The sequence below is a fragment of the Pristis pectinata genome, chromosome 5, assembly GCF_009764475.1.
Source record: "Pristis pectinata isolate sPriPec2 chromosome 5, sPriPec2.1.pri, whole genome shotgun sequence".
Taxonomy (NCBI): Eukaryota; Metazoa; Chordata; class Chondrichthyes; order Rhinopristiformes; family Pristidae; genus Pristis; species Pristis pectinata.
Genome location: NC_067409.1, coordinates 67,776,940 through 67,800,500, shown reverse-complemented (window position 1 = coordinate 67,800,500; position 23,561 = coordinate 67,776,940). Strand labels below are relative to the sequence as shown.

The following is a 23,561-nucleotide window of genomic DNA, read 5'->3' as shown; positions in this document are numbered from 1 at the left end:
TTCACAGATTTCTCTGCTGACAAATGATAAACTTGAGTAACCAAGGTGAAAGTTGGTTTTCGTTGCACAAACCTTCCAAGAAGAGTCCATGGATGTAGGCACCTTCTCTTGGTGGATGACTGTAATCTTCTTTGTTTTTTTTGGTGACATCCACTGTTAGGCACATCTTATCCAAGGGCCATTCATTCTTTCGGGCCATACTCTGCATAATAGCTGAACAATGATAAAGATTTATTGACTAGTGACAGATTTTCTCTTACTATTGTGGGAGGATGTTTTTACTTTATATAAACAGTCCCTGTCAAAAATTAGAGTGAACCTATTATTGGATTGTGCTTGAATGGAAAAAAAAACAATGATGCAGGTCAGGCAGGATCTGTGGAGAAAAGCAGGTGGTCAATGTTTCAGGTCAGGACCCTTCTTCAGGGCTGAAGATAGGAAAAGGGGAAGCCCAATATATAGGAGGGAAAAGCAGAGCAGTGATAGGTGGACAAAAGAGGGGAGGTAGGGTGGGCACAAGGTGGTGATAGGTAGATGCAGGTAAGAGATAGTGATGAGCAGGTGCGAGAGAGGAGGGGAGAGCAGATTGATCGGGGGATGGGTCAAAGGTAAGCAGGAAAAAAGTGGGGTAGGAAAAGTCTAGGAAAGGGAAGAAAAGGCATGGTTGGGGGGTGGGGGGAGGGATGTGGGTTTACTTAAAAGCGGGAGAATTCAATGTTCATGCTGTTGGGCTGCAAGATTCCAAGATGGAAAATGAGATGCTGTTCCTTCAATTTGCATTTGGAATTCTCCTGGCATTGGAGGAGGCCAAAGACTGACACACAAGTGACAGTGTGGGAGGGGGAGTTGATGTGACTGGCAATGGGGAGATATAGATCATGGTCATGGACGGAGCGCAGATGTTCTGCAAAATGGTCACCTAGTCTGTGTTTGGTCTTGCCAATGTAGAGGAGGCCAACACTTGGAGCACCAAATGCAGTAGATGATATTAAGGGAGGTGCAGGTGAATCTCTGTCTCACCTGAAAGGACTGTTTGGGTCCCTGGATAGAGGTGACAAGAGTCCTCGGCCTCCTTCACCTTGTGCCCACCCTGCCTCCCCTCCTTTGTCCACCTATCACTGCTCTGCTTTTACCTTCTATATATTGGGCTTTTCCTTTTCCTATCTTCAGTCCTTACCCGAAACGGTGACCGCCTGCTTTTCTCCACGGATGCTGCCTGGCCTGTTGAGTTCCTCCAGCATCATCGTGTTTTTCATCTAGATTCCAGCTCTGTTTCTCTTTTCATTGGATTGTGCCTGCCTAGTTTTGTGAGCATATTACCTACTTGCCAAAATCTACAAACAGGGATTGCCTTCCCTGACGGAACTAATCATCCCACTTCAATTCTTTTTCTCCCCTTGCTAGTTGTAGTTATGGCTTTTCAGAGACCTTCCATTTGATTAACACTTACCCAGATGTCCCATTTTTTGACATATCCACTCCTATTTGGGTAGACATAAGAGTCTTCAGCTTATCCTATGAACAGAAGCCCAATTAAACTCAGTCTAGCACTACTTTGCTTGGCAGAACCCATTCTCACATGGGACAACTCTTGAATTTGAGATGATCTGCAGAATGAACCTTTTAGATCCCAGCTATGGAGACACTAGAGATTCTGCAGATGCGGGAATCTGGAGCAACACACACAAAATGCTGGAGGAACTCAGCAGGTCAGGCAGCATCTATGGAGGGAAATAAACAGTTGACATGCTGGGGCGAGACCCTTCATCAGGACCGGAAAAGAAGTCAGGAGTCAGAATAAGCAGGGAGGGGGAGGAGCATCTATTTTTGCACTTTGTGTGAACAATCTTTGGTCGTGTATGTAAAAGCTCTGTATCTGACCAATAATGAAATTAGCAAACTGTATTTTACACTTAAGTGGGAATTTCTATCACCTTTGCTTACAAATTTTTTCATCTTAAATGGTTCTCTCAAATTCTTCCCTTCCCTCACTCCATCACTTTTAAACAGTTTTAGTGCACAGACTCCCATTAACTTTTACTATCCTTCTGTCCTCAGCCACTTACAGTAAGTACACCATACCAATCTCCAGGTTTTACAACTCTTGTCACTTCCACTCTGACAATGCCACTTCAACTTCTGATAACTGGATTCTTTTCCGCAGGGGTTTACAAGACCCACAACTCCATTTATTCCTCTCACCCTTGCATCCTGGGACCCTACTAAAAGATTGCTCTAGCATGCAGTGGATTATTTTCTGCCAATTCTGGGATCAGCAGACAAATTCCTGAGTCTCTGTTTTACAGTATTTCATGATCGAAGAAACATTCTTCAATCATTCAGCCCTCAAAACTAACTTTCCCTTTCACGGGATGCAATACGTGTCTTTACCTGCACTGTGCAGAACCCTGAAAGCTTTTCCAAAGTGAAGCAGTATTTACTTTCACCTCTTTCATTTTGGGAAAACTGTATTCACCAAATGATGTGTTTACATACAGTAATCTCTCCTGCCTTCCACCTACATATTATTCTACCCTGCCCCTGTATGTACTTAACATTTTTACATCCAACTTTTTTCCAGTTCTACTGCATGATCATTGATCAGTAATTTAATCTCTAGAGAGGTTGTCTAATCCGTAGAGTATTTCCAGTACTTTGTTGCAAGTCTAAGAGATGTTTAATGGAAATAAAATAGCTGCGGATATGAAATAAAAACAGAAAAAGCAATTCAGGCAGCATCTGTGGAAAGTCCCAAACCCTCGTAAGGTCAACAAGAATTACCATTTATATAGAAACCTTTAGAGTAGCAAAAACATGTGTACAGTACATCAAGCAAAAGCTTGATGCTGAGTCATCTAATGTTGGTTCAAGTGACCAAAGACCTAGTCAGAGGTAGATACGAAGGAATGGCTGAAAGAAAAAGGGAGTGAGACGTGCACTGGGAGAGAATTCTAGAGTTTGATGGCCAGTTAATGATAAGGCTGCGAATGGTGACATTATTAAATTTGGAGATAATTTAGGACTGTTGGAACAGAGAGATTTTAGAGTTATAAAGTTGGAGCATACAGCTATATGAATAAACAGAATTTAAGCGATGTGAATTTACTGACTTCCAGCAAAATTCCAACCTTCCAGTTATTGACTCCACAACATCTTAAAGGGAGCAGCTGGTAACATCATTCAGCAGAAGTGCCGGAGATGATGTGGCTACAGATTTGAGGTGAGGCTCAACTCACTCTACTGTCCACCTAGGCTTACCTGACACTAGGCCCGCAGTCTACTTGGGGACAACACTTGTGCTACTTGTTTTGGTCCAAGTCTGCAGACACAGGTATGCTGGACTGGTGGTATGGGTCTGTCACTTTACAACACTTCAGTACTTTTACTGGTCAGCATGTATCTCTGCTGGCGCGTACACATTGGACTGCAAATTAGCTGCCTTGGGCTCCTACTCAGATTTTATTCTTGTTAGAGTCAGGAGCACAAACACAAGTTTGAAATATAGTTATCAAGGGAGGATGGGGAGGAAATGACTTCAGCCTCAGAATTCCATGGAGTTGGAAAATTTTGACTACTCAATAAGGGTTTATTAAAAATCAATTTATATGCTTTAATTTTACTCATCAGTACGGGAATCGAGGATTATGGTGAATGGGCAGAAAAATGAATTGAGGAATGTCGGTGAGTGAGGGAAAGTTTAAAGGAGAGTTATGAGGCAAGGCTTCTTAACGCAGGTAGGCGCCTGGAAAGTGCTGCTGGAGGCAGTGGTGGAAGCAGAGACAGGCACATGAACAGGTAGGGAAATAGGTGCAAGCAGATGGGATTAGTTTCAATTAACATCATGGCCAGCACAGACAAGGTGGGGGGTTCCTACTGAACAATGAAGCAGACTCAAAGGACTGAATGGCCTCCTATTCCTGCTTATTATGGCATTTAAAAAAAAGTAGCCTTTGTGATTTGGAGAAATAAAGCATGTTTACAAGTGGCATTCAGGAGTGGTTTAGATTGTAAAATTTTCCATTAAAATCCCATGCCCCAGTGCATTGCAGCAAAATAAAATTCTGCTGCCTAGGATGAGCCTCCATTTTCCGGCATCTGTTTTGCATGATTCTCATCTCTCAATTTTCAGACCACCTTGTCTTCAGCCACTCTTATCCCTGGAAATCTTACAGTCAGTGTTGCTAACCACAGGAGTAACATGTGAAGTATACAGGGAGACTGCAGAATTACATGGAGAGTAGAGTAAAGGAGGCCAACTAGAAGTGTGTTGGTGCAAGAAAGGAATGGATGAGGGTTTCAGCAATAGATCCTCTGAAGCAAGATCAGAGTTATGCAAATATTAGGGAGATGAAAATTACCATGGATCAAAGCAACTCAATTGGATGGCAAAAGAGTGGTGTTGGAGAATAGTGAACTGAACTATGAATAAAGGCTATTAGACTGGTCATGGAAGACAATGAAAGATTTTACATCACATGGTATGTCATTAGTGCCCATTATCAAAATAGTTTTGATCATGTATCTAGGAACCACTCTGAAACACTTGAAATAACAGCAAAAATTTCAAAGATTAATAAAGCATTCAATATTCTATGGTCCAAATCAGCATTTGACAATTAGCAGATATTCCCAGATTGAACAGTCTTTGCATTAAACTTCCTAATACTTCAACATCATCAAAACAGCAACAACTTACATGTGCAGAGTGCCTTTGAATGTTCCAAAGCATTTCACTGAAGAAATACAAAATTTTACAATAAATCACATAGTGTGTTATTTGGACATATCATTCAAAAATACTAAATAAACTTACCAGTAAGAAAAGACTGAGGATTGAAAAAACCAGAAAGCCACACAACTGCAGGAAGACCAAGATCTTGAGTCCAAGTATCAAGTTCACGGCAACGCAAAAGAAGATCGTTGAACCTTAAAAAGAAAGGGATTAAGTTGTAGCTAATCGATATACCTGAATTCTCACAACCCAGTCAGCATATTTGCACATCTTCATGTAAACTGATTGGAATAATGTCCAGAATTTGGGTTTTAAAATTGAATGTGTTTTTTAAATCAATCACCTGCTATAATTTCAGTAGAAGGATCATTGTCAATAACCTCAAGTTACACTGTCTGCAATCTCCCCTTTGGGGAGGGTAGGGGGAGGGGTGGGGGGCAATGGTCAGTTTTTGATCTATCAGTTACAAGATACATGTGCTTGAAAGAGGCATGTATAAATTCTCCAGGGAGTACATCGCTTCCCATATTGGCACATCTGAAGTTGCTTAAAAACTTAAGAATGAATGTTGCCCCAAATGGATGAAGCATAAAAACACAGGTCATCTCTTGGCACTTATAAAGGTGCCATCAGTTGAGATAGCTATCTAGCAACATCTTCATCGAAACCATATCTGATTTCTTGTTGCCAGCAGAAAATGCATATTCCTTGCAAATACATATCAAAAGTTTGAGTGTGCACTGGATTTGATTTTCCATATATTTTCCAAACCATCTCACTTTTATTCACATTCAGTGGTAGTGTTTATATCTTGAATGGTACTACTTGCATCATGATTTGATGATGACCAAGATCAATATAATCCTTGTAATGTTTTTCCTGGACAGTAAATTTACCAGTAAAACTTACTAGTAGATAGTAAAATTACTAATAAGTAATTACTTTATCATCAAAATTTCTTACCACTGTGCCAGTCCGTATGATGATGGATATGCTAATCTGCTCCATAACTCAGGAACATAGTCATAGTACAATGCGCTTTGCAATGCTTCCATTTCTTCTGAGACTGTCAGCTCTCCCTTTACATCAAAACCAAATGTAAACAGAAACAAATAAAAGGGAACAATTCATATATTTCCTTTTATTAAAATGTGTTTTCTAATCTGGAATTTCATAGAGTAATTCAGTCCTTATCCTACTCTTTTCCTCCTCTTCTAAATCCAAAGATTCATTTTTAATAATAGTTAAAATTTATTTACATCAGGTATAAAGCAAAGTTTGCTTTACATTCCCCTGCAACAGGGTTTGATCCAAAACTAGGGAAACCACCTCAGTACGATATTTTGTAATTCTGCAATCTGCATTTCTGACAATGAGTAACAATGTAGTATTGATTAACAAATGTGAGTAGCCAGGGCTACTGTTCATTAATTCAACACAACCTTGCCTCTGTTTAGAAATTTAAAGCTGTTACAGAAGAAAATCTCTCCTTAAATTTGAAGCAATTAAATTTGAGATGCGCAAAACCCAAAAATTAGAGAAACAGACATCTCTGAGGGTTTGAGTGCTGCAGGACATTTCAGATGTAGTTGCATGACCTTGTCATTTCATATCAAAAATAAGAATGAACAATTGCTTAACCACCGCTGTAATGGGTTTACAGGACAAGTCAAGCCTGGAGATAACAATGGCACAAGAAAAGTTAAAGCAAATTAAAGGGGGGAAAATTGACTAATCTGATTTCTAAAATCTGTTGAGACAAGTAAGCCATTTTGCTTGGAATATGGACCAAAAATTGACTTCCTTCCCATTCTACACCTTCTCTGAATCAACACAGTACACTGCAAAACAACTTTACCCTCAGTCCAAGGTCCAGTTCTTTAAGTGATTTCCTGGTCTCTCGTGTAAGTACGTTCATACGCTCGCATTCTTGGAAACAAACAAGAATATAAGGATTGCGCTCCACTGTCTTTGCCATAATTTCTGGCAAGTTGAATTCTTCAGGAAGTTTCTCTAAAATGTCATCCAGAATATTCTTCACCTGAAATAAATTACGATGTGGTTAAAATAGGTGGTCAAATTAGCATTTGAATGGATTCAGGCTAAACTTTAAATTGCCCCTCTTTTCAGGCAATTGCCATTTCTTTGTCACTGATGTGAATCATTGCAACACTTCATGACTAACAATCCTTTTGTGAATTTATCAGATCTTATGAATATTTTCCATTTAATTTATAAATACATAACATATCCTGCAGGACTCACCTCTTAACACATTGCTACTAAATTGGTCACTATGTGTAGGGAGGTAGGGAGGTCAGAAGTAGATTTGTCAATAAAGATGAAAAACACTATGATGCTGGAGGAACTCAGCAGGCCAGGCAGCATCCATGGAGAAAAGCAGGCCGTCAACGTTTCGGGTCAGGACCCTACCTCAGGACTGAAGATAGGAAAAGGGGAAGCCCAATATATAGGAGGGAAAAGCAGTGCTCACTTCCTACATGCCGGGTCCACTTGCTGGGCTTCCGTTTCCCATGCATCCTTCCTACTCACCAGGTCCCCAGTTTCCACACTGTCCTCCACTCACTGGGGCTCCAGTTCCCACACTGCCACTCGTGGGGGCCCTGCCCAGTTCCTGTGTTTACCTTCACTCACCAGGACCCTGGTTCCTGCACTCCTTTTAATTTCACCTGTTCTGGAATGTAGGAGAATGAAGGGCGAACTTATAGAAGTGTTTAAAATTATGAGAGGGATAGATAAGGTCTTTTCCCCAGGGTAGGGGAGTCCGAAACTAGGGGACATAGATTTAGGGTGAGAGAGAAAGATTTATAAGGGACCTAAGGGGCAACTTTTGCACCCAGAGGGTGGTGAGCATATGGAACGAGCTGCCAGAGGAAGTGGTTGAGAGAGATACAATAGTATCATTTAAGAAGCATGGAGGGGTGGGGCTTAGAGGGACATGGGCCGAACACAGGAAATTGGGACCAGCTGGCTGAACACTGTGGTTGGCGTGGACTCGTTGGACCGAAGAGCCTGTACTGCTCTATGACTCTATGGTTCTGTAGGCTGCACTGTCTTGAAATTTACCTGGTTCTGTTTTTTGCGTTTCTTGTAAACTTACCAGGTTCACTGAAGTGTTACAGAGCATGAGAGAGGAGCTGGCCAAAGCTGATTGGAAGGGGACCCTAACAGGGATGACAGTAGAGCAGCAATGACAGAAATTTCTGAGAGTGATTAAAAGACACAGGATCATTTCATCCCAAAGAAGAAGCAGCATTCTAAAGAGAGGATGAGGCAACTGTGGCTGACGAGGGAAGTCAAAGACAGCATAAAAGCAAAAGAGAGGGCATATAATATTGCAAAAATTAGTGGGAAGCTGGAGCATTGGGAAGCTTTAAATTCCTGGGTGTTAACATATCGGATGACCTGTCCTGGGTCCAGTACATAGATGCAATCATAAGGAAAGTGCACCAGCATCTTTACTTTCTTAGGAGGTTAAGGGTTTTGTCACTGAACACTCTGATAAACTTCTACAGATGTACTGTTGAAAGTATCCTGACTGGTTGCATCATGGTCTGGTACGGCAATGCGAATGCACAGGAATGCAAGAAGCTGCAGAGAGTAGTGGACTCAGCCCAATACATCACGGGCACATCCCTCCCCACCATTGGTAGTGTCTACATGAGGTGCTGCCTCAAGAAGGCAACATCTATCATTAAAGATCCCCACCATCCTAGCCATGCCATATTTTTGCAGCTACCATCAGGCAGGAGGTACAGAAGCCCGAAGTCCCACACCACCAGGTTCAAGGACAGCTACTTCCCTTCAACCATTCGGTTTGTGACCCATTTGGCAAAATCCTAATCACTACAATTTAGCAACACTATGACCACTTTGATCACTTTGCAGTAAAATGGACTTTGGTTTTTGTTGTAATTCTGTTCTTTCTTGTAAAAATTGTGTATAATTTATATATTTATGTTTTTCTTGTGAATGCTGCTTATATGATGTGAATGTGCCTGTGATGCTGCTGCAAGTAAGTTTTTCATTGCACCTGTGCATACATGTACCTGACTTTGACTTTGATGAAGGAGGTGGAAGAAGAGAAACCTAACTATCAGAAGTCAGTTGTCAGATATTTGGTTAATATGGGATGTAGTAATAGAAAAGATAGATGCAGTCATTGGAGATTCTTTATACAAGTGCGCTGCAAATAAGGCATAGGTTTTTGAATCAATCCTAAATTGGCAGCACATTAGGTCTGCAGGGCAATGGAAAAACCCCAGGTTGAGTATCAGTCTACTGGAGATCTTCAATGACAAAGCCCAGGGGAACAATTGAAAGACATTATCTTCACTGAGAACAATCTCAATCTTAGTCTTTGAATGCTCCAGTGGAAAATGCCTATCCATCTAATTTACCAGCTGCTGATTCTGAATAAAAGAGTTAGAATCAATTATGACCTCAGGCACAAGAGTATATTGGTAAGAAATCGATTTTGCGGATAACTGCAAGAAATTCTCTGTGGACTAATGGTTGAATGAAACCTTTGTGTAATATTTAGCAGAAGCTGTTGCTATTTGTTGTTGGCATAATGCTCTAGGGTTAAAACAGTAGTGCCATAATAATGCTTGGTACCCTTACTAGGTTATTCTCTCAAGTCTCCCCTTGATCCATCGGGTTACCTGAAACACATCTTCAGAATTTAGACAAAAGAGACTGCAGTTACTGAAATCTGAAACAAAAAACATCTGTGGAGGCAAAAGGTGTAAGTCAACACTTTGGGTCAAGACCCTGAACGCAGTCTTGATGTAGGGTCTCAATCTGAAATGTTGACTTATATCTTTTACCTCCACAGATGCTGGTTGACCATCGAGTTCTTCCAGCTTTGTTTTTTGTTTCATAATTTAGACAATTAGCTTAGTGGTGTAAATGTCATTAAACATCTGAATATATTTATTCTCTACTGCTAACCTTGAATATCAATGCATCAGCCCAGGCTTTGGAAAAATAGTGATGTAAACCACTATTGCAGTAGTACATTTCTAACACAGTATTAAATATTGCATTGAACAACAAAGTATACATGGTAGTCTTAAATGCAGTACAAGGTTGAACTTTCATGTGGTACATAAGACAAACAGTTATTCTTTAGTGTGTGATGAAAACTTAAATTTAAAGAAGTAAAAACCCAGAAATGGTATTTTGCATTTCACTATACACTAAATTATTTTCCTTTTTGGATTTATTTCAAAAAATGATTACACAGCAATTCTGCTAATGATTTTATGTTCAGAGACATTAAACACACCAATTGATCATCTGTATCCATCCATCAGAGTTAGGTACTACAAGAGGTACTAATAGCTATCATCAACATTCATCAAGGACCTGGCAGCATTCACAAACAATGAACAGGTTATTTTTTTTCATTACTACTGTTATGCAGTGGGCTCTACTTAGTTTTAACCCCATTTACATTCAAAGCCAATGGTATTGAAAATGATACACATATGATATGCTACATATCATATATCCAGAAATGTTATACAAGTGAGGAGTGCAAGTATCTCAAGCTCAGTTAAGTTTCATCTAAAAATTTTCTTCATGTATTTTAGCTCTACCATTAACATCAACTAGGAGCACAATGGCTGACTGCACAAGTATACTGACAAAACCCAACTTTACCTCATCATGACTACTACCACTCTCAACTGATTTGTCATACAGCACTTGAAGTGCAAAAACTTCATACATCCAAATTTAGGGAAATCCAAAGACATTGGTTGAAATTAATCCTCAACTACTTTTGTTAAGGATACAATATAAAAGTGGTTGTGTGTTATACTCCAATGACATTAATGGAGCCAAAATTTGGAGATGGAGTTGTTTTGCTCTATCGTTTTGAATGTGTGGCACAAATGGCTAAAAATGAATTTCTATGCATGGATCTAAGCCACAAACATCCCTCTCCACAGCAACTTGCTGACTTTGAAGTACACACGTCAACCTTTGTGCTGTATTCAATCTTAAAATGGGTTTCTACCTATGGATATACCTATTCCAATACTTTGTTGGGCATTCCCTGACCTTTCACTCCATATAAACCTGTGCTCATCCAAAACACTGCTACTAACATCATGATTGACCTTATTATCCCTGGGCTGAATTAAGAATTGGAGTCACATAATATTGGGAAATATGTTGTTTGGTGTTGAAATGAGGGAATTTGTAGCTTGAACCAAATATAATGAGATAGAAATTTGTTCTTGGAAATTTCCACTATGCGTGCAATATACTAACTTCAGTGTTTTTAAATGTTGCCCAACATTATCTCCTAGTTCAGCAATGTGTAATTTTTAAAATTTAATTATTTGCAAGTCCCCTTATGGCTCATCCCTCCCTATCTCTGTAACCTCCTCTAGCCCTACAGCTCTCTGCATTCCTCTGAGTTTGTCCTCTTGCAGATCACAAATCTTAATCACTCCACTTCTGATAGCTTTGCCTTCAGTTGCCAGTGCTTTAGGTGCTGGAACTCCCTCTGTAAACCTCTCTATTTCTCTCTCCTCTAAGCAGCTCCTTAAAAATCTACATTTTAATTTTGTCATCTAGCGCCTGGGGACAGATTTTGTTTGACAATGTTTCTGTGGAGCATTTTGAGAGATTATAGTTCATTAGAATCACTATATTAAAAGTGACTTGTTGTTATAATGGTTTATAACAGAATCTTTAAAATTCTTTTTAAGATGTTAATTGACTTGCTGTGCTGCTCCAACGTTTTCTGTTTTAACTTAAAAGGATGTTCATTTTTCTCCCTGATACCTGAATTCAGCTGTATGAATACTGTTTTGGCTTCCAGTCTCTGCCTTTAATTCAAATCAACCCAAGTTAAAATTTAACTTGCAGCGCACATATGTAAACCATGCAATTCAGACTTCCATCATGGATACAGATTGTTAGGGTCTTACTTTAGTATTTCCATCTGTATTTATACAATAGGCAAATTATGTTTTTTGAAGAAAAACTATAGGATACTGCAGCTTCTGCAATTTAATTTTGCAATATATTCAGAAAGATTTATACAGTTGACTGAATCTGACCTTTTCCTCTGAAGATTGTGCAGATCCCTCACCAATAGATGAATTTCTGGGCTGCATCTCCACCAACATTCGAAAGAGATTGTCAGACATTACTGTGAGGAATTCTATTTCAGCGTTGGAGTGTAGGCCATACAGTACTGGGCTTTCTGCAGGAAGCATTTCATCAATGTACTTATGGTATCCAATATAATCCAAGTTGGGAGGTGTAACAAAACCTGGTGTCAATACAAGTTCTCCTTCAAGCTGAATTACAAGAGATTTGCATTCAGAAAGCACATTGACAAGTAATAGAAAAATGTACCTTGATATTCAATACCTTTTAAAAATAATGTATATCTCTGCCCAAAATGTCAATTAATTCAGAAGTTAGTAAATATAATTTTTTTATCTAAATTTGTTAGAAATTCTTAAGTATTAACTAATTATGAAACTAAATGTTTAACTAAAATTATAAGTTAATAATTAAGAAGGACCTCCTGTTTATATATTTTTCCAAAATTTTATTAGTTTTCCAAAGGCACTGACATCTAAAGGTGGTACAATTGTTTTCTTTTTCTTTCAACTATAAAAAGAATTATTCTGTACAGTGGCTGGAGTTAACAATAGCTGATTTAAAATGGCCAACAGCAATATCTGAAAATACTTTGCTTAATTGCAATGCTGTTTCTTGATCTGAAAGCATTCCTCTTTGAAAGACATTTGGACAGGTTACATGGATAGGAAAGGTTTAGAGGGATATGGGCCAAATGCAGATAAATGGGTCTAGCTCAGGAAGACACCTTGGTTAGCATGGATGAGTTGGACCAAAACGCTTGTTTCCACTCTCTATAACTCTATGATTCTTTGAATATGTAAATAAAAGGTTGTAGAAATTAATCAATGTTTCAGTATGAAGTCTTTTATTCATTACTTCAATATTTTTTAATAATTTTGAACTTGTAATAAATAGCTGTAGCTAATATTTAGAGCTCTTAAAATGTTATCAACTAAATAAATGAATATATTAATTCTCTGCACTTCTTCAATCTTTCACTAGAGGGTGCCAAGAACCCTATACGTTCTGGCATGGAACCTAAAGGTTAATTATTATAAAATAATAACTAAGCATAAATAGGTATATTTTAAATCATATTAGAGAAACAGTCACAGTCTTACTTGCTCATATAGACATATCTTCCAAGTATCTATTGTGCAGAAATATCTTGCAAGTAGTTGTTATTGGTAAATGATAATTTCCATTGGTAGTCACATGCTTAGTGTATTAAAGAATATTAAATACTTGAAATAGTGCTAAGGCATTTTTTCACTTCTATATAAAACAGAGAACAGGACTGCAAACATTGACTACAGTAACGTTTCATGAGTCATCATGTGTTAAATTCGCTACAATAGATGGTGATTACTGTTGAGAGGTTTCACAGTTGAAAGCAATAAATAGAATGAAACAATAATGGGCAAGCAAAAGGTTGTAATTAGTAGATTGCTTGATTGAAGAACAAGAACATGGTCCAGTCCTATCTATCCTCAATTATGTCCAACCTTCTGTTCATGGTTCCTATACAGTTACGCCTTAGAGGAGAATTGCCATATAATATTGAAGGTTATGCATATTTCAGTGCTTTAGTTTACCATTTCTCCCTCCTTCCCATATTTTATTATGTAACATTTCAATCAAGGTTGAACACAAGGTGACACCATGTTTACAAAGTTCCTACCACTAACAATAACACATTCAATGATACTGCAAGAACTTTTATGCCTGCTTGAGGAATGGAGTTATAGAAATGCAATGCCTGTAATTTCACAGGGTCTGGGCAGATCCAGTCGTCTGACTGGCTTTTGCTGATAATGTTGATTAGTCTAGGCCAGCTGAACTCTCAGCCTAGTATCTTGTTTCTGTGTGGATTGTATCCCCTTGTCACAGGTGACATCAAAGGTCCAAGGCACAAGCTACCCAAAGGACAAATGTCCTTTTCTTTTGGTATTATTATTTTTTTTACATTAAACACTAAGTAATTTATACTGCGGTTAGTGTAACACTGTTACGGCACCAGCGACCCGAGTTCAATTCCAGCCACTCTCTGTAAGAAGTTTGTACATTCTCCCCGTGTCTGTGTGGGCTTCCTCTAGGTGCTCCGGTTTCCTCCCACATTCCAAAGATGTACGGGTTAGGAGCTGTGGGCATGCTGTGTTGGCGCCGGAAGCGTGGCGACACTTGCAGGCTGCCCCCAGAACATCCTACACAAAACGATGCATTTCACTGTGTTTAAATGTACATGGGGCTAATAAAGAAATCTTATCTTAACTCCTTGTGACCAATTTCAGTGTGGTTCATGTATGCTCTATCAAGTTTCAATGTGTCTTACTTGGAGAAAGGAAGGACTTCAGCCAGATTATTTTCACAAGTGGTTTTAACAAGAGCTGAATTGGTAACTTTATGGTAACAAACCATTCCAAAGATGCAGCTTCAGGAAAGGGAAAAATAGGGATAAAAAGATGGTCTTTTACTTAACTTTATTCTTGAATGAAGGAATTAATTAATGAACATAAGGAATATGCATTTGTTGCAGATTTTCTTTGTTAAATGGTGAGTGATGTGATTTCATTATCAAGGTGTAATCATTCCACTGTCCCATTTCCAGTGTCTTTATGAGGACGATTTTGAGAATCTGAATATCATGGCCTTCCAAACTGACACAATAGAAGTAATTCTTTGGTCCTGGCATTATTAAAAAATCCCTTTATTAAAATCAATGTCAACAATATCTAATGGATTATAATACTTACCATGTCTGGATGCATGAATTCCTCTAAATAAGTACGGCACAGCCTTCTGTCCCAGTCATCAGTAATGTGCCCTCCATATATAATCTCTCCAAAAAGAAAGCGCAGATCTTTCCAGGGTACCTATGGCAATGGAAAGCACTTCAAATGTTTCCAGTTCTGGCTAATTTACTTAAGGTTAATTATCATATTAAGTGTTCATATCTAAAATAAGAATGAGCTTTTTCCACGTGTCTAATAACATTTAGTTTTTTCATAAATAAGTTTTCCTATTTACTTCCTACGATACAATGGAGTGAGGCACCTGGAACACCAATATGACTCAAGCCCTGTATTATCAGATGTGAGGGCCTGCAGTCTATACTGCTTGAACTCCACATTTGTTTATAGCCTTGCAGATGTATACATGAAGTACATGATTGATGAATATTCTAAAGTGTGGTACTTCCTTTGAGATCAATAGTCAATTTGTGTATATCAATTCATGGCCATTTATGATCCCAGAATTTTCTGGGTCTCCAACCACTTTCAGCAAGCAGAATGCATAAAATTCACAGCAGGAGCTAGATTATGATTTTCAAATGATGCTACATTGCAATTGAAAGATAAATGACATCCTCAACACAACCCAAAGTACTTTACAGCCAATTGAATTTATTTAACATGTAGTCAATGTTGCAATTCAGGAACATGGTATCCAATTTGTGAACTACAAGCTCCAACAAACTGCAACATGATAATAACAAAATAATCTGTTTGTATGATGTTGATTGAGATATAAATATTGGGCAAGATACCAGGAAAAGATCCACCACTCTTTAAAACAGTGGGATGTTAACCACCTAGCTCAGAGAACAAATAAGGCCTCCTCAGTTTAATGTCTCTTACAATAAACAACAAATGAATGGTCAAACAGGCTGCTGGGGCCAAGCTGTTCAGAGTTTAAAGAGTTTAGTGGAGTGATTGATTCAGCAACTTTGACAAGATGTGGACTATTTTCCCTGGTTTTATTTTCAGCGTTACGTTGGTTCACAAGGGCCTTTGTATCAATTGTTATCGCTTTCCTCTGCCCTCAGTATCACTCCTGAAAACAGTGAATTTTGCAATGAGAACCTGACTTTTTGAAGAGCTTGTGAGTAGTGGTGAAAGATAAGGGAAAGCCAGGTGATCCTGGTGCACATTAGGGGTTCTGTGTTCTGTTTTCTAGTGCACACATACCAATAACAACGATGAACACAGCAGAGTCACTTTGGCAGATGATTGGTGCCTACAGTAGGTCCAAAACTCAAGATAGATTGCAACTCTAGCAGATGAACTGATATATTTTAAAAACTTGCCTGTATGCTGAACTGGACAGATCTTCAGAAATATACATGCCACAGCCTACAGTGTTGTTTAAGAGCAGGCAGGTCAGAGTGATCATCAAATGTGGCTTGACTGGATTCATCCAAAAGATGCCACCAGCAACTGTTGCTGGTATTGTTGTATCTACTTGGCCACAATTGTGGGAACCATTTCAACTGAATACGGTTAAGATAAAGCTAACTGCAAAGTTATGATTTTGTTGTCAAGTCTGCTGCTATTATGCAAGGTAGGGCTGGCAACACCAGCGATGCTGTCAGTGACCTGCAGCCTCAGCACTGTTCCCAACTCCTTCCAGCAGCTGTGACTGTTGGTGGGTTGGGGTCAGGCACTGGGCTGCTCAGACACTTGGCTGCAGACTCATGCCTGCACCTCAGTTTTTTTTCTGCCTAATTAAGAGCCTAACTTGCTGTGAGGCTATGAAGCTGTTACCATTTGTGTTATGAGAAAATTCTTTTGATTGTTAATCATTAAAGCAAGCATTATAGTGGAGAGAGAATAAGTTGTTCAGACCAATAAAACTACAAAGTCCCCAAAAACAGACATTGCTCAAAATGTTTTTTTGAACTCGTCAAGGGCGAAGAAATGTGTCTCATTATCATTGGCTGTGGCATCTATACCCTGCAAAAATTCAAGTAATATTCACAATGCTTGTCATTCTTTAACATTCAAATCTAGACGCATGCCACTTGTATGCAATTCAAGTGAATCCATTTCAGTAACCAGCATTTTGCCTTCTGCAGTTTTTATAAATAAGGTGCAACTGATGGAATTAAATAAGGCCATAAGACAGAGGAGCAGAATTAGGCCATTCAGCTCATCATGTCTGCTCCGCCATTCAATCATGGCTGATTTATTTTTCCCTCTCAAATCCATTCTCCTGCCTTCTCCCCATAACCTTTAATTTCCTTACTAATCAAGAACCTATCAACCTCCGCTTTAAATACACCCAATGACTTGGTATCCACAGCCGTCTGTGGCAATGAATTCCACAGATTCACCACCCTCTGACTAAAGAAATTCCTCCTCATCTCTGTTATAAAGGGATGCCCTTTTATGCTGAGGCTGTGCCCTTTGGTCCTGGACTCTTCCACTACTGGAAACATCCTCTCCACATCCACTCTATCCAGCCTTTCAATATTCGGTAGGTTTTAATGAGAACCCCCCTCATCCTTCTGAACTCCAGCAAGTACAGGCCCACTCCTCAAATGTCAAACTCTTTCATACTCGGGATCATTCTTGTAATCCTCCTCTGGACCCTCTCCAATGCCAGCACATCCTTCCTTATACATGGGGCCCAAAACTGCTCACAATACCACAAATGTGATCTGACTAATACCTTATAAAGTCTCAGCATTACATCCTTGTTTTTATATTATTGTCCTCTCGAAATGAATACCAACATTGCATTTGCCTTCCTTGCTACCAACTCAGCCTGCAAGTTAACCTTTAGGGAACCCTGCACTAAGACTCCCAAGTACCTTTGCACCTCATTTCTGAATTCTCTCCCCATTTAGAAAATAGACTACGCCTTTATTCCTTCTACCAAAGTGCATGACCATACACTTCCCTACCCTGTATTCTATCTGCCATTTCTTTTCCCATTCTCTCAACCTGTTAAGTCCTTCTGCAGACTCCCTGGTTCCTCAACACTACCTACCCCTCCACCTATCTTTGTGCATCCACAAACTTGGCCACAAAGCCGTCAATTCCGTCATCCAGATCACATTAACATGAAAAGTTGCAGACCCAACACCTACCTCTGCGGAACACCACTAGTCACTGGTGGTCAACCAATAAAGGCTCCCTTTATTTCCACTCTTTGCTTTCTGCCAGTCAGCCAATCTTCTATCCATTCTTGTGACCTTTCCTGAAATAGCATGGGCTCCTATCTTGTTTAGCAGCCTCATGTGCGGCACCTTGTCAAAGGTCTTCTGAAAATCCAAGTAAACAACATCCACTGACTCTCCTTTGTCTATCCTACCTATTACTTCCTCAAAGAATTTCAACAGATCTGTCAGGCAAGATCTCTCCTTAAGGAAACCATGCTGACTTTGGCATTTTTTATCATGTGCTTCCAAGTACTCCAAAACCTCATCCTTAAAATGGACTCTAAAATCTTATCAACCACTGAAGTCAGGCTAACTGGCCTATAATTTCCTGTCTTTTGCCTCCCTCCCTTCTTAAAGAGTGGAGTGACATGTGTGATTTTCCAATCCTCTGGAACCATTCTTGACTCTAGTGATTCTTGAAAGATCACTACTAATGCCTCCACAATCTCTTCAGCGACTTCTTTTAGAACCATGGGTGTAGTTCATCTGGTCCAGGTGACTTATTTACCTTCAGACCTCTCAGCTTCCCAAGCACCTTCTCCTTAGTAATATTGACTACACTCACTTCTGCCCCCCTGACTCTCTCGCATTTCTAGCGTGTTGCTGATGTCTTCCACAGTCTGCTATTTCTTTGTTTCCCATTTCTACTTCTCCAGTATCATTTTCCTGTGGACTGATGTCCACTCTTGCCTCTCTTTAGCTCTTAATATATCTGAGAAAACTTTTGGTATCCTCTTTTATATTATTGGCTATCTTACCTTCATATTTTATGTCTTCTCCTCTTATTACCTTCTGTTGGTTTTAAAAAAAGCTTCCAGCCCTCTAGCTTCCCACTAATTTCTGCAATATTGTATGCTCCCTCTTTTGCTTTTCTGCTTGTCAGCCACAGTTGCCTCATCCTCCCTTTAGAATGCTGCTTCTTCTTTGGGATAAAAATGATCCTGTATCTCCTGAATTAGTCCCAGAAATTCCAGCCATTGCTGTTCTACCATCATCCCTGCTAGGGACCCCTTCTAATCAACTTTGGTTAGCTCCTCTCTCATGCCTCTGTAGTTACCTTTACTCAACTGTGTTACTGATTAGCACTGCCTCTCTTACATGCCTTTTCTATCTCCAATTATAATTTGTACCCCACATCCTGGCTACTATATGGAGGCCTGTATACAACTCCCATCGGGATCTTTTTTACCCTTACAGTTCTCTAACTCTACTCACAAGGATTCTACACCTTCTGGTCCCATGTCACTTCTTGCTAAGGATTTGATTTCATCGTTTCCCAACAAAGCCACCTCATCCCCTCTGCCCACCTGCCTGTCTTTTCAAGAGGATGTGTATCCTTGGATGTTTAGGTCACAGCTGTGATCTTCTTTCAACCATGACTCTGATGTTCACAATGTCATACCCGCCAATTTCTAACTGCACTATAAGCTCATCTACCTTTTCTCATATACAGCATGTATTCAAATATAACACCTTCAGTTGTGTATTCAGCCACCTCTCTTCTCAAATTTGTTTCCATGCTGCCTGAAGTTAAATTCTTACCCCTTTATAAACTTTCTGTCTTATTTATTATTCTGGAGACTTCAGTAACCGTACCTGCACTCTCAACCGAGGTCAACCGCTCTTCTGTTGGAATGTCTAAAACTAAAGACCCCTTTATATTTGCCTTCTTTTTTAAAATTAGGCTTCTGTGAGGCTGGCATTCATAAACCATCTCCTGGAATTTAAGCTGTTAAATTCCTTTTCAGTAGATCAACTCTTAATTTGTAGACTCAGGGATACAATGAGGAAGACAACAGATGGAGTTCAAGAGCATAATAATATATCCTCTATTACAGAGAGGTTGCTTACAAGTTTAATTGCCATTAAACAGTTTTTTTGAAAAGCTGCAAAGAACAAAATATGTTGGATGGTGTTCTTAGAAAGGTCATGAATCTGCTGTGTGTTTCTAACAGTTTGAGTTTTTATTGCACTTTGTTTCTGGGCTTCAGGCCAACAAATAACAATTAGATAAAACAATGATATACCCATCATGCAAAGCACTCTAAAAACAAATGTCAATTATGCATGTGAATTATGATATCAAATAAATATTTGGCTGTGCCAATCCTTGCACACACCAAAGGAACAGTTCAAGGTCAATGAGGGATGGGCAATAAATGGGCATTGTTAGCAGAGCCCAAGTCTAGAAAAATGAAAAACTAAAGTCCCAGCTAGTGAAGTCATAACTGGGTACACATTTTCATGATTTTCTTTTTCAATAAGTGGCAGAAGCATTTTTATCTTTTGGTATTATCCCAGCCAGCCTACTGGCATTTTCCACTGAACCCTTTTCCTTCAACACTTTCAAGTGAATTTAGCAGTATGGAGCTGCCTGCCATAAAAGGGTATTCTTCCGCAAATAGCAAAAGTTACTGACATAACAAATGTTGCTGTTCTGATGCATTTCCAGTGAAGCAACAGCCCTAAGAACAATTCTTGGTAAAGCTTCAACTCATAAAATTGTCACAGTTTAAACTGACAGATAAAACAGATAGTACAGGTTTCAAGGGCAATATTAATAGGTCCAGGGACCATAGGTGTGTACCCTTGTCCTAGGTTTCACAACCTGAGCAAAGTTGACACCTGGATGATAAGAAATGGAAAGTTATTTTTTTTTGGTACAAGTTCAATTTAGAGTTTTGTTAACCAGCTTTGGGCATTTTGTAAAGGTCTAAAACCAAAATGCTAGAAACCTGAAATAGAACAGAAAATACCAAAAACACTCAGCAGGTCAGTCAGCATTTGAAGAGAGAAAAATAGTGTTCTAATGAAACATCATTGCTTTGAATTGCTGGGGCAGATCTCTTGCTACCCTTAATTGTCTGTGGCCTGGACTGTGCATTCCTTCCGATCTGGAAGTTTAGGTCCTCTCCTGATATATGTGTCCAGCTGCAGAAAAGTGTTGACAGCAGTGAGGCCTTGCTCCCACCAACCCCCCCCCCCCACCCCCACTCCCAACCCTGTATCATCATTGGTCAATCCTGCTGTCCAAACTGAATGCTTGTGTTTTTGACATTCCCAAAGATTCACTGTCACTCACCACCTGCCAAAAATGATTAAAAGAATTAAAAATATTGAGATAAAATACTTCAAACAATAAAAGCATTTAAAATAGATCAAATCAAATTAATCACCATTCGCCTTTCTTCCAAGAGCTACTTTCTCCTACTGATTTCAATAGGCTGACTGTGTTTGACCAAGGTTAACTGGCCATGGGCTCAGCAGGTGGATCTCCCAGGCTGAAAGTTGGGAAATCCAGCAGATATATTCAATGGGGAGTCAGTTGGGAGGCTGCTGAGAAGAAGGCCATGCAACACCCTCTGTTTGAGAGTTGTTGGCAGACACGTCCTGGACTTCGACACAAGATGTGTCCTGTTAACTCTGCCTCTCTCTCCACAAATGCTGCCCTATCTGCTGAGTAATTCTGGCATTTTCTGTTTTATTTCAAATTTTAAAAAGTCATAAGAAGAAAGGAGTAATTTCCAGTTCTTTGTGTGCAGATCTCTACTTGGACTGGGATTGTTGAGTTTGCCGTCCTGTCTAATCAGCAATTTGCTAAAGATTTCCATCTCATTCAGTAAGAATTTTTCAGATAATTTAACAATAAGTACTTCCTCCAGGAATTATCTATGCTCTGCAAATTCTGGTTAGACTCAACACTCATTTGAGTTACAATAAATCTTCCCAAGGAAATAATTAACAGTCCTGGACAATATATTCTCTTCCAAATAAAATCTTAATGGAGGAGCACAGCATAACAAAATGGAATTTGGGAACAATCACAACTATCATTTACTGTAAAGTGTGTGAAAGTCAACTCAAAGATTAAACGTATTATATCCCATATCAGCCTCGTGGATTTCACACCTGCCTCCAAATCTAATAACTTCAAGCAATGACCTGGACGGCCATATTTAAATATTTATGTGGCACAGCCTTGTGGGCTTCCACTATGTTCCTGAAAATGTTGCAGGCAGAAACAGTGAGGCATCTGCTTTAACTTGATTTTAGTTCCCCAACCATGCTGTTTCGAAAGCGAAAGAGATAAATTGACCCTCACATTACTCTAATAGCCTGGATTTAAATTTCCAGTAGCAGTTGCATTTGAAAGTTGGTCAGAATTAGCTGAAAGTGAGGGCAAATTACTGAAAGTGAGAGCATGTTGGAAAACCCCCTCTTGCACTTAGCTCATTGAGTCAGGATGGGTGCAAGCAACGATGAAGAGTCTCGACCCAAAATGTTGACTGTCCATTTCCCTCCATAGATGCTGCCTGATCTGCTGAGTTCCTCCAGCACTTTGTGTGCTGCTCTAGGTTCCAGCAATTTTTTTTTATTTACAGCGTGGTAACAGGCACTTCCGGCCCAACGAGTCCGCACCGCCCATTTTTTTTAAAACCCAAATTAACCTACCCATAGGTCTTTGGAATGTGGGAGGAAACCGGAGCACCTGGAGGAAACCCATGCAGACACGGGAGAACGTACAAACTCCTTACAGACAGCGACGGGAATCCAACCCCAATCACTGGCACTGTAATAGCATCGCGCTAACCGCTACGCTACCATGCCGCCCTTTTCTTAAATTTTTTTCTTAAATCTTTTTCAGTTATTTGGTTTTGCAACAAAGCTATCTTCCATCTGTCCATGTAGCCAGTTTACATGGCTGGGAGCATGATACAGAGAGTGTATATATTTGATTTTTGTGTTTAGGGGTTGAAATTCCATGTGGGCAATGGAGAATAGGGAGTATCTTGCTGGAGTGTGCAGTGTTTCATCAAGTCATAGAACATAGAACAGTACAGCACAATACAGGCCCTTTGGCCCACAATGTTGTGCTGACCTTTAAATCTCGCCTAATACTATCTAACCCCTTCCTCCTACATATCCTTCTATTTTAAATTCCTCCATATGCTTATCTAGTAATCTCTTGAATTTGACCAATCTATCTGCCTCCACCACTGCCCCAGGCAGCGCATTCCATGCCCCAACCACTCTCTGGGTAAAAACCTCCCTCTGATATCTCCCTTGAACTTCCCACCCATTACTTTAAAGCCATGCCCTCTTGTATTGAGCATTGGTGCCCTGGGAAAGAGGTGCTGGCTGTCCACTCTATCTATTCCTCTTAATATTTTGTACACCTCTATCATGTCTCCTCTCATCCTCCTTTTCTCCAAAGAGTAAAGCCCTAGCTCCCTTATAATGCATACTCTCTAAAGCAGGCAGCGTCCTGGTAAATCTCCTCTGCACCCTTTCCAATGCTTCCTACAATGAGGCGACCAGAACTGGACACAGTACTCTAAGTGTGGTCTAACCAGAGTTTTGTAGAGCTGCATCATTACCTCGTGGCTCTTAAACTCGATCCCTCGACTTATGAAAGCTAACATCCCATAAGCTTTCTTAACTACCCTATCCACCCGTGAGGCAACTTTCAGGGATCTGTGGATATGGACCCCCAGATCCCTCTGCTCCTCCACACTACCAAGAATCCTGCCATTAACTTTGTACTCTGCCTTGGAGTTTGTCCTTCCAAAGTGTACCACCTCACACTTCTCCAGATTGAACTCCATTTGCCACTTCTCAGCCCAGCTCTGCATCCGACCAATGTCCCTCTGCAATCTTCGACAATCCTCCACACTAGCCACAACACCACCAGCCTTTGTGTCATCTGCAAACTTGCCAACCCACCCTTCTATCCCCTCATTCAAGTCATTA

The 23,561-nt window shown here is 39.8% G+C and overlaps 1 protein-coding gene across 1 annotated transcript in view; it reads right to left on the bottom strand.

Annotated features, from left to right (window-relative positions):
* Positions 1–23,561, bottom strand: part of LOC127570973 (dynein axonemal heavy chain 11-like) — a 395,392-nt gene that overhangs the window by 2,843 nt on the left and 368,988 nt on the right. Inside the window, exons 77-82 of the mRNA XM_052016942.1 lie at positions 14,620–14,739; positions 11,833–12,075; positions 6,591–6,773; positions 5,696–5,811; positions 4,814–4,926; positions 73–213 (exon numbers count right to left, since the gene is read on the bottom strand). Coding sequence (XP_051872902.1) covers positions 73–213; positions 4,814–4,926; positions 5,696–5,811; positions 6,591–6,773; positions 11,833–12,075; positions 14,620–14,739 — 916 coding nt within the window. The remainder of the gene's footprint in view (positions 1–72; positions 214–4,813; positions 4,927–5,695; positions 5,812–6,590; positions 6,774–11,832; positions 12,076–14,619; positions 14,740–23,561) is intronic.